The sequence below is a fragment of the Taudactylus pleione genome, unplaced genomic scaffold, assembly GCF_031769625.1.
Source record: "Taudactylus pleione unplaced genomic scaffold, aTauple2 ptg000366l, whole genome shotgun sequence".
In the NCBI taxonomy this organism is placed as follows: domain Eukaryota; kingdom Metazoa; phylum Chordata; class Amphibia; order Anura; family Myobatrachidae; genus Taudactylus; species Taudactylus pleione.
This window is the reverse complement of record NW_028284767.1, coordinates 493,972-507,827: the sequence shown is the minus strand read 5'-3', so window position 1 is coordinate 507,827 and position 13,856 is coordinate 493,972. Positions and strand designations below refer to the sequence as shown.

At 38.9% G+C, this 13,856-nt stretch overlaps 1 protein-coding gene across 8 annotated transcripts in view; it reads right to left on the bottom strand.

The window, feature by feature from the left end:
* Window positions 1-3,731: 3,731 nt before the first annotated feature.
* The window catches only part of LOC148508407 (sulfotransferase 2B1-like), a 164,757-nt gene continuing 154,632 nt past the window's right edge, over window positions 3,732-13,856 (bottom strand). For all 8 annotated transcript variants that reach the window (XM_088444522.1, XM_088444523.1, XM_088444524.1 and 5 more), the window contains 2 exons: window positions 12,500-12,680; window positions 3,732-4,383 (listed from right to left, as the gene is read on the bottom strand). In XM_088444522.1, coding sequence (XP_088300648.1) covers window positions 4,265-4,383; window positions 12,500-12,680 — 300 coding nt within the window. In that variant the 3' untranslated portion in view covers window positions 3,732-4,264. The remainder of the gene's footprint in view (window positions 4,384-12,499; window positions 12,681-13,856) is intronic.

The following is a 13,856-nucleotide window of genomic DNA, read 5'->3' as shown; positions in this document are numbered from 1 at the left end:
TGTCCTTTATACTGAGTCTGGTCCTTCTGCCTCATTGTTGCTGTGGGAACCTGTAACAGTACTTAAACTACTAAATAAGTCCATAAAACATAATATTTATTCATATCATTAAAATACAGTACATATGTATAAATCCAGAGTCATAATTATAAAAAAATTGATTTAAGTGGGCCACTTTCCAGTCTTCGATTGAACAGATGGTAACCATTGTGAGAGATCAATAAAATCCCTTAGATTCTATGGGCAGTAGAGGAATGGCAATTTGACCTCTAGTGTCCCAGTATTTTTGGCACTAGAATGTACAATTTTGCCTTCATAGTGCCTGGAGGATACAGTGAAAATGCGGTGAAATAAATGATTAATAGTGTGTACAATGACTACCACACACAGAATAAAAGTGGTATGCATCCATTTCTAGGTGGCATGTCAATTATGATACCCAGTACCGGAATTGTATCTTTGAGATATGTCTGAATTATCCTGACCTCTGGTTGGAACAAATCTATACATTTTGATAGGTTGGCTGCTATGTAATCCGTCTCAGCCACCACTGGCTGTCCTGGGGGTTATCTTTGTCTTTATGCACTTTAGGTAAAATATAAAAGAACTGGTATAGAGGGACTGTCATTAATTATGAGTTTGCATCCTTCTCAATAAGAATCTTAATATTTCTTCACCAACTGGCACAGATCTTATTTTATTTTTTTTACTGGGAGAAGTTGATAGGTTTGATCATTAACAATAAAAGGGTGTCAACAAAGAAAGGAAAACACAAAAGGCAAAAAAGGGGGAAGGGTGAGATAATGAGTAAGTATACATACAGTACGCATGGTAGAGATTTGAACTTGACTAAATCTAATGGAAAAAGTAGGGGAATAAAGCAGAGACAATATCTTCTACATTGTGAGGATGAAGATAAACATTTAAGTACCAATCTGTATTTTCAAATAACTTAATTATATGATCCTGGGACGATTTATCTAACATATTAATGTAGGGTTCTCATTTTGTAAAACTTCTCCACCCCTTTATTAATATCTGTCATAATACAATAGTTGTAACATTTTTTATTTGACTCCAGTAAGAGAGGGAGAAGTTCTTACTAGTCCAGTGTGTAAGAATTAATTTATTTGCCACTGTAACTAAAGCAGTGATCAGAGGAAGCTTTGATATCTTATTCGGACCCAAATCCCAAGGATTAAAATGAGCAAACAGGAATGCTAATGGATTAGGTAATAAATGGTGTGAGAACAGATTATTAACAAAGTGTATAACTTTGTTCCAAATATCAGAATCTTACCACATTCCCACATACAGTACAGTGAATAAATGTAGCATTAACCATGCAACATGTGGGACAAACACCTGACTCTGACTACCATACAGTATGTCCACGTTGTGCCGGGGAAATGTATGCCCTATGGATCGTACGTGTATGTACTTCCTGTAGATAAGATCTTTTTAATCTCCTTAGTGTGGAATCAAAGAGTGTAAAAAGATAGAAGAAGAGAAGATATTGCCATAATATCATTCTTCCATGTATTAAGCAATGTGACCCACTGTATAGTGGATAAATGAGTATGTTACCTACTCTATAAGGTATATTGTTTAGTAACTTTAAGAGTGAACTAAGAGAATCAGTCAGGTTCCTCAACCGAAACCAAGAGAAGGGATGATCTGCAGTGTCTGATTTGTAAATACTAGAGATGTGCGGGTTCGGTTTTACTCAGTTCTTTTCATCGCATTAGCACAAATTTGGATTAGTTTGGATTTATCTTATTGGCTATCAAGCTGTCATGTGTTTTGGATAGCCAATACGATCAATCTGAACTAATCCGAAATGTGGCGAAAAGAACCGAATAAATCCCAACCCGCAGATCTCTAGTAAATAAACTTAAAAATGTTATCTTGGTAGTTGGTATGTTTGCTGTATATCAGTAAAATATAATAAAGAGCCACCAGGATCAAATACTTTAGTGCTTTGTTTTTAAAAGTTTGCTCCAAAACTTACATGTCTTAATCAATTCATTAATCAATCAAGCAATCCTTTATCTGCTTTCCACTACATATGCCACCTTCATTTTCAGGTACTGCCATGGTACCTCTGATCTAGTTCTTGATTAATGCCTCCTGCCTGCCACTGCTGTGTGGCAATGTTTCATAGATGTTTTGTATTCTTTTAAACTGCTGTGCATAAGTGTCGCTGCTCTGTCGCTTAGGTTAGCCAGCCTGCTTGCTGCAATCTTTGACCAATATTGGTATAAATAAATACAGAGGAAATAAGTGGGAGTGGGGGGGTGGGGGGCTAGACTGCACACACTAATTTTAAACATAATAAGAAGTGTTACAATGCTGAGACTTATAGTACTATGCAGAAGAAAGGAAAATGCAGGTGCACACTCTAAGCACTAAGAATACTGATAAACAAAACAAATATACTGTAGTAAACTTTACAATTTTCATGGAGTATGAATAAGGTTTGTTAGAAGATGCCTGACTGTATTTGCCTGACATTTCAGAAGATGCCTGACTGTATTTGGCCCCTGGCTTCCGCAATAGGCATTTTAGTGCATTAAACATCAGTAGCAGGACCACCACTAGCAAAGGAAGCCTTTCCTTTCCACTGTGTGTGGTATATAGAATGTTGGCAGTTTTAAATTTTATGGCAGTAAATTTTTCTTTTATTGTTAGAGGTGATGTTTTTTTCTTTGACATTGTAAAACTATCAGCAAAATCCCAGGTTATTGCAGGGTTAACCTGGGTTGCTGCTAGGTGTAAAAGGGACAAGGGCTGGATTCCCAGGTCGAGTGACCTAGCAATCCAAACTGGGTATCTTGCAGGCTTTAACATGGAATGACCGTGTAACCCTGCAGTGTAAACACTGATATACTGTATCCAAGTGTGCACTATTTATTGAGATATTGCCTTAAAAGTAATTGCTGCTTTAAACTTAGTGGCTATGTCGCTGAAATTGTGCTAGTGCTCCCAAATCACAGTCTATCACATTTGGACTTACAGTATGCGTTATTAAATAATCAATGAGTCAGTTTGGTTTTGCTAATGCTTCAAGTATGATGTGAATTATATTTGAAGTATGAGCCTGATTCAGAGATGGATGCTAATGCGATCACAGCTGCAATTTCGTACGCATCGCAGCTGCGAAAATATGCTAATGGTTGCAAAGCTTACACGAGCAAAAGGACACCTGCTGCGGTGGGCAACCTTGTTTGGGTGAGAAATTATTGTATGGAACCCTTGTCCCCTCCATGTTATACCTCATGATTTTTTATTTCTCTGTATGTTATGTATAATTATTAATAAATTGACATCATTTTATACCCATGGGTATTCTATTTATGTATCCCGATTTTAATTAGGTGTATTTTCAATCAGCGCTATCAGGTACTTATATGTGTACAAATTTTATCTGTGGAGGTGGTATTACTCCATCTTTCAGTACCATTGAAGCTGCAAGATTGTTTTTTGCGCACTAAATCATAACTTATTTTTTAACATTGATTTTAGTGTAGGCAGAACTGTGGGGTCAATCCAATTAGCCGCGATGATATCGCTGGTGCGAGTCATCATGGCAGTGGACACACTTTACGGCAGCCCGGATACGCCTAATATTGCTCCATAGGGCTCCGGGCAAAGTTACGTGAATCCAGGCTCGGGTCAGGTAACGAAGGGTGCGAGACATGGTGCCATTGCCGGCGTTTAAACGCCGTTGCAACGGCACATCACACTCTTCGCACCTAATAGGATTGACCCCCTGTGTGTTTAATAGTGAGTGTGAAATATATTTTGGGATATTATACTCAGAGGGCAGGTGCTTTTGTTTGACTAACCTTTTCAAACCCACATATCACACATGTCCTAGTGGGTCTTGTGACATTTCTTTATTTCTGTTATTAACCATGGTTGGAACCGTGGTTAGTGTGAGTACATTTATACTTTTCAATGCAGTTTTTTTTTACATTTAGCTTTTAACTCATACGCCAGTTACAGTAGTTTGCCTTGGATTAAACTTTTTGTTGAACTAGATTAATTCAAATAATTTCCTGTATTAGTGGTATTCAAATTGGTGCTGACAAACCTTCAATTTCATCTAATAAATTAAATGTCAGAATTTATACATATATTTGTGATTTTGTTTAACTACAATTACTGTATATCATTACCATGCCATCTTGTATAAGGAATTTGGGGGCATTTTACAAAAAATCACTGTGAACAATGTCTAATTTTTAAATAATAAAAAAAATTATAAATTCTTATCCCAGGGAAACTTCACTCTAAAATTTTGCATTTCTTTCTTGTACGTCTTCTCAAAATAGTCAACTTGATCAACAGTAAAATTATTCTTCCAATCTCCAATTATTCCTGTGATGAAAGAATATTGGAAAAATAAATGTCACACGTCATGTATAATAGTTTTATGTAGTCATTTGCAAATTGTCAGTTATATAATATTAAAATACTAATAGTAACATAAGATGAAATGCATATTTTGGTATATATATAGAGATTTTTTTTAAATTAAAATCTGTCACTGTCCTCCACACTTAAAGCATCACTTACAATTAAGAGAAATCCCAGATACTGTAAGTATTGCAAACTTGATGGAGGGTCTGAATTTTCAGAGGCAAAACGATTCTTGGCGGTAGATTTTAATTCAAAATCATATAAAAGGCTAAATTAATTTAGAGACACGTATTATTTTTAAGCATTATTAGAGCTACCAACAAGCTAAGAAAAATGATAATCTCAGTTCTTGACTTGGCCACCCCTGTCACTACTCACAGCCTCTAGCACTCTAATTCCAGTCATGGCACCCCAACCAGACACATTTCTTGCAAAAGTGCTTCCAAAACACTAAGTGGGAGATGTATCAAGCATTGGAGAGAGATAAAGTACCATCCAATCAGCTTCTAACTGGCATTTTAAAATTAAAAAAAAAATGCATGTTAGGAGCTGAATGGTTAGTACTTTATGTCTCTCCACTTTATATCTCTTTACAAGGTTTGATACATCTCCCCCTGATTACTGCAAGAGTAAATAGTGCTGTATATTATGTCATCGGTCACAATGTCATGATGAGAGCATTGACATGGTCATAATGTAGACATTCACCAAATGTCAACAATGTTTTTTTTTTGTATTTTGCTAACCCTAATGGTAACTCTAACTCTAAAGGTAACCTTATATTGACTTTCTGTCGATTTAGATATATTTCAGGTGTCAGAATTTCAGCTTCTACAGATGCTGACCATTGGCATCTTAGTCCTTGCACATTCAGATGCACAGATATACACCAGGGAAGGGCTTTGTAATGCCATTAGCATAAAGGCGCAGATGAGCTTCAGGTACGTCCGACTGTTTTCTCTAACTATATTCAATGTATGCTTATTACCTAATATAGATGAGTTAAATTAGTATAAACATCTGCTGCAGAACTTTACAATCAGTACACGTTATGTATTTCTTTCTTTAATTTTCGGTATGCCGGAGGAAATATCATTCTGACACTTACCACCTCCACTTCCAATGTATTCTTTCTTCTTAGAGCTCTGCCCTCCCTAGTGCTAAATAAAGTTAATTCAAATCTCTTATTTCACATAATCTTCCAAACCCCTTCATCTCTCTCGCAGTGTCAACACCTCCCTCTTCTGTCCACCCTAATTACCTGACCCCTCCTTCCTAAGAGCCCTAGGGGTTAACTTATTAAAGGTTGGTTTTGTTGGGTATCGCCATGAGGATTACTGTCTAAAAAATCTGTATGTGCTTACCATTAGATTTGACCGTCCAAAGAATCCAACGTCAAATAGAAGTGTAATTCCAAAGCACACTGATGGATATACAACCAAAGACCATTCACATTTTCCTAGTTCTTTTCTATTGGCTTATACATGGAATTTTAACATTCCAAAGCCATTATAAAATGCCCCAAACCAAGCCAACATGTTGTGAGGGTGTAGTTAGTTGGCTGGTGGTAAGAGAGATATATGAGATTGTTATTTGGTGGAGTTTCTGAAGTTATTTAAGTAATTGTTGGAAGTTGTCTTTTTTGTAGCATTGTGTCCTTTCAATGTCTATCTTATTTTTTGTCTGGTGTCTCCTTATTATTTCTGTCTTGTCAGTTAATATCTGTGTGTGCATGAGGCCTGCCAGTGTAGAGAGTAGTGTTATTATAGGTTTTTTTTCAGTGTATGTTTATCTTGTTTATTATTTCTCAATATGGAAAGTAAGAGGAGAAGAAGCATAGAGGAGGCTAGAAACCCAGAGGTAGGGGAAGAAGCGCAGGAGGTGGATTCAGAGTCAGAGAAGAAGAGGGATTCAGAGAAAACAAATCTAGATGGAATGTATGCTTTTCATTTGAGGTGAATGTGGCTCTGGTCTACAAGCTTATACCTATTTGGGATGCGGTCAGGATACCGGCAGGCGCTACCGCCTGCCTATATCTCGACACCCACATCCCGACATGGGACTAAAGATAGGCGTCGAAATCCCAATGCCTGTCATTGCCCAACTACTAAATCCCAACACCCGGCTTACCAGATGAAGGAAAGCCGGGTGTCTTAGCATGTAAACGCATAGGGGAGAGGGTTAGCTTTAGGGACCCCCGGGGGGACTTAGGGTTAGGAACCCCCCGGGAGGGTTAGGGTAGGGAAAGGGGGGCTTAGGGTTAGGCACCACTAGGTGGGTTTAGGGTTAGGCACCCCCACGGGAGGGTTAGGTTTAGGGTGCGGAGACTGGGGGTTAGGTTTAGGCACTAACGGGGGGAGGTTAGGCACTAGGGGGGAGGTTAGGGTTAGGCACTAGGGGGGAGGTTAGGATAGGGTAGGGGGAGGGGAGGGTTAGAGTACTTACCTGCTGCAGTTGGTATTCCGACCCATCGGGCCACCGCTGTGAGTATTTGATCCAGCAGCTAAACCAATTCCTACCTAATTATGAAGTTCTATTTGGAAGGCAGACAGCAAAGACCTTTGTGAGGAGGAAGAGGCAATTATGGGCAGTGGCCATTACAAGAGGACTGTGGATGATGCAGGAAACATTTCTTGGGCATCAAGAGAAAGGTGAAGGTGCAAATGTCTAAAGGCGTACAAGGCCGCATACATGACTGGTGGTGGTCCTTCCCTTGAAATGAAGTATCTGGAATATGAGGAGCCAATGCAGGGGTAGTACCAGCAGAGAAAATAGAAGGTGTCAACATGCATGATAGCGATGACCCCCCAGCCACAACAGCCTGGTAATAATTTTTTTAATTTTTTCTGTATACACCACTAATAACATTTGTTACACCTACACTAACTAATAAGAGAACTTCAGCCACGGCCACAGGAGTTGTTGATGATAAAGTTCCAGGAATTATTTTGTTTTGAAGAGAAAATAAATATATTGCCAGCAAAATAATATCATCTTTTCTTCAAGGTCCATCAAAGGCAATTGTCAGTCCTGAACTCCTACTGCAACCACCCCAAATCAGATGTCCACTCCTGTGCTTCCACAAATGGTCCTGGATGGTGCATGGTGCCCTTATAAAAGTTGCTATGGGGCCCACAAATGACTAGTTATGCCTCTGGATAGTATTTTGTTTTTCTACTTGTGTTTAAAAACAGTTTTGTTTGTTCATATTTTATCAAGTTTAGCCTTTTAAATTATTGTCTCTTTAAAAAAATAGTCAGGCTCACTGGAATCTTGCTGATGTCTGTATCTTACATTTCCCCCTATATCTGGCTAAATGTTTTGTAACATCCACAGATTTATCTTATTTACTAACAATAATATCAATGGTACAGTAGTAATCATCCCAAGAACTTGTATGATCAAAACTGTAGCCAGAAGCACCGAAGAATCCTCAATTACTTTGATATGATGTCAGTTGGTAGTTGAGGATTATTTGTTTGTATTTTAAATTAGATAGATCATGTAACTCTTCCACTGGCAATACAGAATAATTGCAAAGGTTCAGATCACACACAAACTCCAATTAGCCAGCAGCAGAAGCATAAAAGATTGACGAGTGAGATAAATAGTATAACAATCCTTCCAATATAACGCCATTACTAAGGTGTTCCAAAATAAATCATTTTTGTTAGATAGAAAAAAGTTCAAATAAGTTCAACTAAGTCCACTATTTGTTGGTATTTCTGGGCCTGATTCTGAGTTGGACCCAAAGTGACCAGTTTTGCATTTAGCCACTGTAGCCTGATTTACTACTTTATGCTAATACTAGATTCCTTTCAGCTAATGGGAGAATCTGTGCATCCTCAAGTGGGAAACTGCTTGCTGGATGCAGGAGATTCATCAGAAACAGATTTCCCTTCTCTTTTGTGTGTCAGAATCACATGGAACTCTAGCTACATGCCCATGACACTCCCAAGACACTGCCACAAGTCAAATATCCACCAAGTTTCAGCCCAATTCATGCATAGAGAAATCCAGCAAATGCACTTAGTATATTCTTAAGATTGAGTTAAAATGAGAAAATTGTGATTTTACTGAAAAGCTTCAAGAGGACCAATTACCGTATAAAGTGATGGTGATCCGAGTTCTGGTTTTGCTTTACCATTCCACAATATGCCACTACACAATGTATTTGTGCATTTTTATATTGCAGAATATATAATTTATAAATAAGGTTGGGACAATGACAGTCAAATCAATCTGCTGTGTACAGCATTTGGTAGAACAGCGAAAATCTAAAGTCAAATTCTGCTGAAGAAACACGTGAAATTTCATAGGAAAATATATAATGGGGTGCACATTCCATGGGACAGTTTTAAAATTTTTTAGTGCTGAATGTGTGCTCCTACCACTTTGGTAGCAATCAAATGGTAAAAATTTGTTCCATTGAAAGTAATGTCTTGACCTGGTCCATGGCACCTCTGTAAAATGGTGCTGGTTTGTGGTAAAAAATAGCTTTGTGGGTGCTAAACTAGAAATGCCCAATAAGGACCTAATTTGCAGTTAAGTGTATGTCAATTTTTGCAATGTAAATTTTCTGGATGGCTGAGCCTAGAAATGGACTGAATAAACCTGGGAAATTGAGAAGGGCCTGTTGGAAGTGAGATCGCAGATGCCCATTTCATCTGGGAATGGGTATAAAAGAAAAGATCCCTGCATGCAGATGGAGACTGTAAGTGCAGTCAGCAGAAACACTTGAACCATGAGTATCCCTGAGAAGATACTGAGACACTGTTATGCTCCAAGGAAGAAGCACTAAAGAAAAAGGGTCCTTACCTGCAGAAGACGTATATGGAAAATTGGAGCTTGAAGATACCATGCTGCAAGGAAGAGCATGAATACGCAGTGTCAAAGAAGTCTAGGATCTCCCCATGTTGGAAAAGTCCATGACCTAGATGTGTGGAACAAGACAGTCCTGGGTACCTGGACAGAGTACACAGAGGAAGGAAAATGTCCATTGGTACAGAATTCTGTGTAGAAGAGTCCAGACTCTCACCAACATTTTAGCCGTTTTTTGTTCCTAGAGTATTACTAACCTCAATAACATTAATTTCCACTCATTTCCAGTCAATTTTGATCACCTCACAATATTGTTTTCAATATTCAATTTTGCGACTGGGTGAGAGCTGTCATATTTCCTTCCCCTTGCGAAGGATTGTTTCACAGTCAGTTGTTTTTTTTAAATAGTAGTCTTCTTGGTCCCTTTCTGGGATGAAGATCCATCCCCAGCAGCAGGCCTAGCACTGAAGAATTCTTCTGAGCAATCCTGGATAGAAAAGGAGTCACCTATCCTAAACAAATTGGATGCAGGATTACCTCCGATCATTACTGTGGATATTGACGATGAAAGTGTTGCAGGTGTTGGGATCTAGTTGAACTTGAGAGAAGGGAGCTAGCTGATGCTGGACTGCTGCTTGTAATATTTTTAGCACCAGTTTCTGATGTTGTCAAAAGCTTTTCATGAGTTCATTGCAAATGACATAACAGGGAGGAGGTTACTAGATGGTTAACATCCCTACCCATTTATTAGATGTGTTTTTTTCTTTAGCACTAAATATTGTTTTTTTTTATTTTAGATGCCCTGACTTAGACCAGCAACAGTATTAGGTCGTTCTTCTATAAACTGAACATTATCCATTTTTCAATTCGCAGATCACTGTTTATATGTGCACATGAACAAAGTGCACCAAACAGTACAAACAATACAATTATTATTTTATTTTGTTTGGATGGCGCAGCTTTATTCCTGTGTGGACTGGAGCACAGGGCTTATATATGCACAAGAACAAACGCACCAAACAGTACAAACAATCCAATTATTAAATTTTTTGTTTTTGTTTTTTTTTATGTCGCGGGCACATCTCTATTCAAATTGCGTGGAGTGGAGTCACAAGGCTTATATATGCAGGAGAATGTCTTACTGATGGACACAGCACAGCCAATACAGCAGAGTACAGTACAGCATACAGCAGCATGCACCCCCTATGTACACTGACTTGGCAGCACAGCCACATGTGACTTGTGAGTTTGGACACAGCCTATATAGCAGAGTACAGCACAGCACAGCATACAGAAGCATGCTTCACTAAACAGCACAGCCACTTGTGAGTCTGGACACTGCATAACCTAAACAGCAGGGCTAAGTGCAGCATACAGAACATCTGCATGCCTGACAAGGAAATGGCGCCGAGTCCCGTCGTCGGCACCTCATATAGAATCCATGAGAAGTGGAATCCGAGTCAGGCGGGAAGACCCGTGCTGCTGCTCAGATTGACTCGGGTTCCTGCTGTTCGTGCGGGTTCGAATTCCAAGCAATCTGAACTGCTCATTACTAGAATAATTATGTTAAATGTGGTTGTCATGATGATGTTAAAAATTTTAATGAGTTTTCACAAGGGTTAATTAGTGATGAAGCTATGATTTATGTGGCAGTAAAAAAATGTTCTTTCTATTGAATGGCGGTCTCAAAAATGGTCTGTACTTTATGGTGGTCACTGCAATGCTTGTATTTTATGGCGGTCACTGGAAGTGCTGTTTTTTGTATGGCGTTCATGAGTTCTGACTGCACTGCTTTACACTGTTCTTGTTGTACATGCGTGTATGGAGCAGTTTTAATGTAATATCAGAAGTAATAATTGATGTAATTTGGAGGCAAATGTATTTTGATGTTGATATTTGAATTTTGAAACACCTGAGCCTAAGGCGATTATTTTTTTAAACTTCACCCCCACTCATGTCAAAAGCTGTCTACACCACTGGGAGGTACCACATGCTAATAATACTGTATATATCATGGAAGACCCAGAAGCACCAGGTAGCTGCAGATCTCCCACTAGTGCAGGGACGTGCAGTCAGGATATGCAGGGGAGGCAGAGTCATACTCCTGAGATTTGATATAAAAATGATTAGAATAATACAAAGAAGATATTTATAACTTATAAACATCTTCTTTGTTTATTGTAATCATTTTTATAGTTAATACGCAACAGATTTATAGAGCTCCCTGGGACTGCAAGGAGACAAGAGATGAGGCAGGAACAGCTCAACCTCACTTCTGTATGTCAGACACTGCTTGCAGAGCTGGGGTTAGAGCCACACCACAGTCAGTAAGCTGCACAGAAAGAGAGCTAATAGAGGCCTGCCTCAGAGTAAGGGGGCGTGCACTGATGGGCACCTTGGTTGTGTCATAGCGTTCCCGCTAGGCTGTTTTAGCGGGGCGCGGCGCCCTGCCCTCCTTCTGGAGGGCAAAAAGCACCCTGCCCTCCAGGAGGAGGGCAAAAAGCGCCCTGCCCTAACAGCCTGCAGGAGCCGTTCTCACCCGCGGGACGCAGTGTCCCGCAGGTGGACAAACATGCGGTGACCCGGTCACCACCAGAGAATAGACGCCGGGCGTCTATTCTCCCTTTCTGCAGCGCTTGGGGGCTGCCCGGCATGTCCGTAAGCGCCAGGCATGCCCCCAAGTATGACGAAAAGGGGGAGCGTCTTATAGACACGCCCCTTTTTCATAACCACGGCCCCTTTCCAGACGCGAACGCGCCTTCGGCGCGCGCACAAGATTGCCCTCTCTAGCTCCGGCACCCTGCCTGCCGCCGGAGCTAGAGGGAACACTATGTCATGTGACCAGGAAATGCACTGCATTGTTTATAGATCAGATGCCAGTCAGCAGCAGCAAGAGAAGACACAGTGATGCAGGTAGCAGAATCAAGGGACACTGAAGCTTAGTGCTGTGAGGGGAGAGTTACAGTGAGTAGGGGGTGAGACAGGCTCCCAGCACTCAGACCCATCTCTATGTGTGTCTCCCCAGCCATTGACCTCACCACACAACACTGCACTAGTATTTCGCCAAACAGTTCTACAAAATAAACAAATTGGTTCAAATATGTAAACATGGGCCCAGATAAGGAGTAATAAAAAGCAACTTGAAACCTGTATCCTCAAGTTTGCTCTTTAATTACAAACTGTAAAAATGTACATGGAAAATAAAACTACATTTTTGAATAAACAATGAAATTATGGATTATTTTTTTCTCACCTTTTCTCAAGAAAGGACTTTTCTCATGGTCCATGTAATTAGCTGGGAGAAGAGAGAAATTAGCCATTTTGTTATCTTTCATATTCTGGAAGGAAACATTTTCAACCACAGAATCTATGGCTCTTTCATCCAACTCCTTTCCTAGAAATTTGCAAATCTTTATCACGCTTCCCCGCAGGTCCTGTGATGGGTCAGTTGTATGACACAAAGAGAAATACAAGGCATTAGATTATAGTTAAGTATTTACATGCCCAATGCACTAGAGAAACATAATCAAATTTTCTGTATGTTTATGTGCAATTTAATTGTCATCTCTCTTAAGGCAGGGAATGTTCATGAAAAAAAAGTTTTCTATACAGCACTGTGGGATAGTCATAAAATAATAATAGTAATAATGATAATAATAATAATAATAATAATAATAATAATAATAATAATAATACAGTGATAATAATAATAATAATAATAATAATAATAATAATAATAATAATATTAGGGGAAAATATTATTTTATTCAATATATTATAGTTTATATTTGAAATGATTTCCCACAACTCTGATACTAATAAGCATCTCTGGAAAATTTATGTCATACAATGATCACACAGCCCAACAAAAAAATGTTTAGTTGCCAAGGATATTTCAACATATCTAAGTTGTTTTGGGATTGCTGAATTGAAAAATTCAGCAAAAATCAAAGCATTTTTTTTAATGGCTCTAGCTCTTGATATAGTGGATACCCCCAAATGATAGGGAACTTAGCCATAACGTGTGCATATGGGAATCTATCGGAAAACATTCTAGAAGGTTATTCTAAGTGTTCACTCCGCAATCATTCTAGAATATTCCCCCTCCATAAATAAGTGATCGGCCACCTAACCAGCAGTTGCCTATAGTGTTTTCCTTGTTTCTCATCCATGTATATCAAAAATTACAGCCAAACTAGCACAACCAAAGTTATATTCATTATCAGCACCATAAAGTTATCCCTAAATAGTTCTGATATGATTGGCAGTAATATTCTTCATTTATTCATCTATCTGTAGATTTAGTATTACACTACATCAAGCACTACACAGGTTCTAAAAATAAACAACAATTCTAATACATTTTATCAAAGCAAAAGAGCTGCTGCCATAGAGCCAGGACATGAACAATTGGAAAAAACTGGTAAAATCAGTATAAATGTCTCCATAATATCATACTTAGCAATAGATCCTCCTATCATGGAATATTGTAAACCAGCAGGCACCCTACAGTGTAGGGCTGGAGTGACCTCACCTCTTTATTGCTTTGAGGGCTCCCATGTGAGTTCCTTTAAGCTAATAAGAAAGACCTTCACTCTGGCAGATGACAG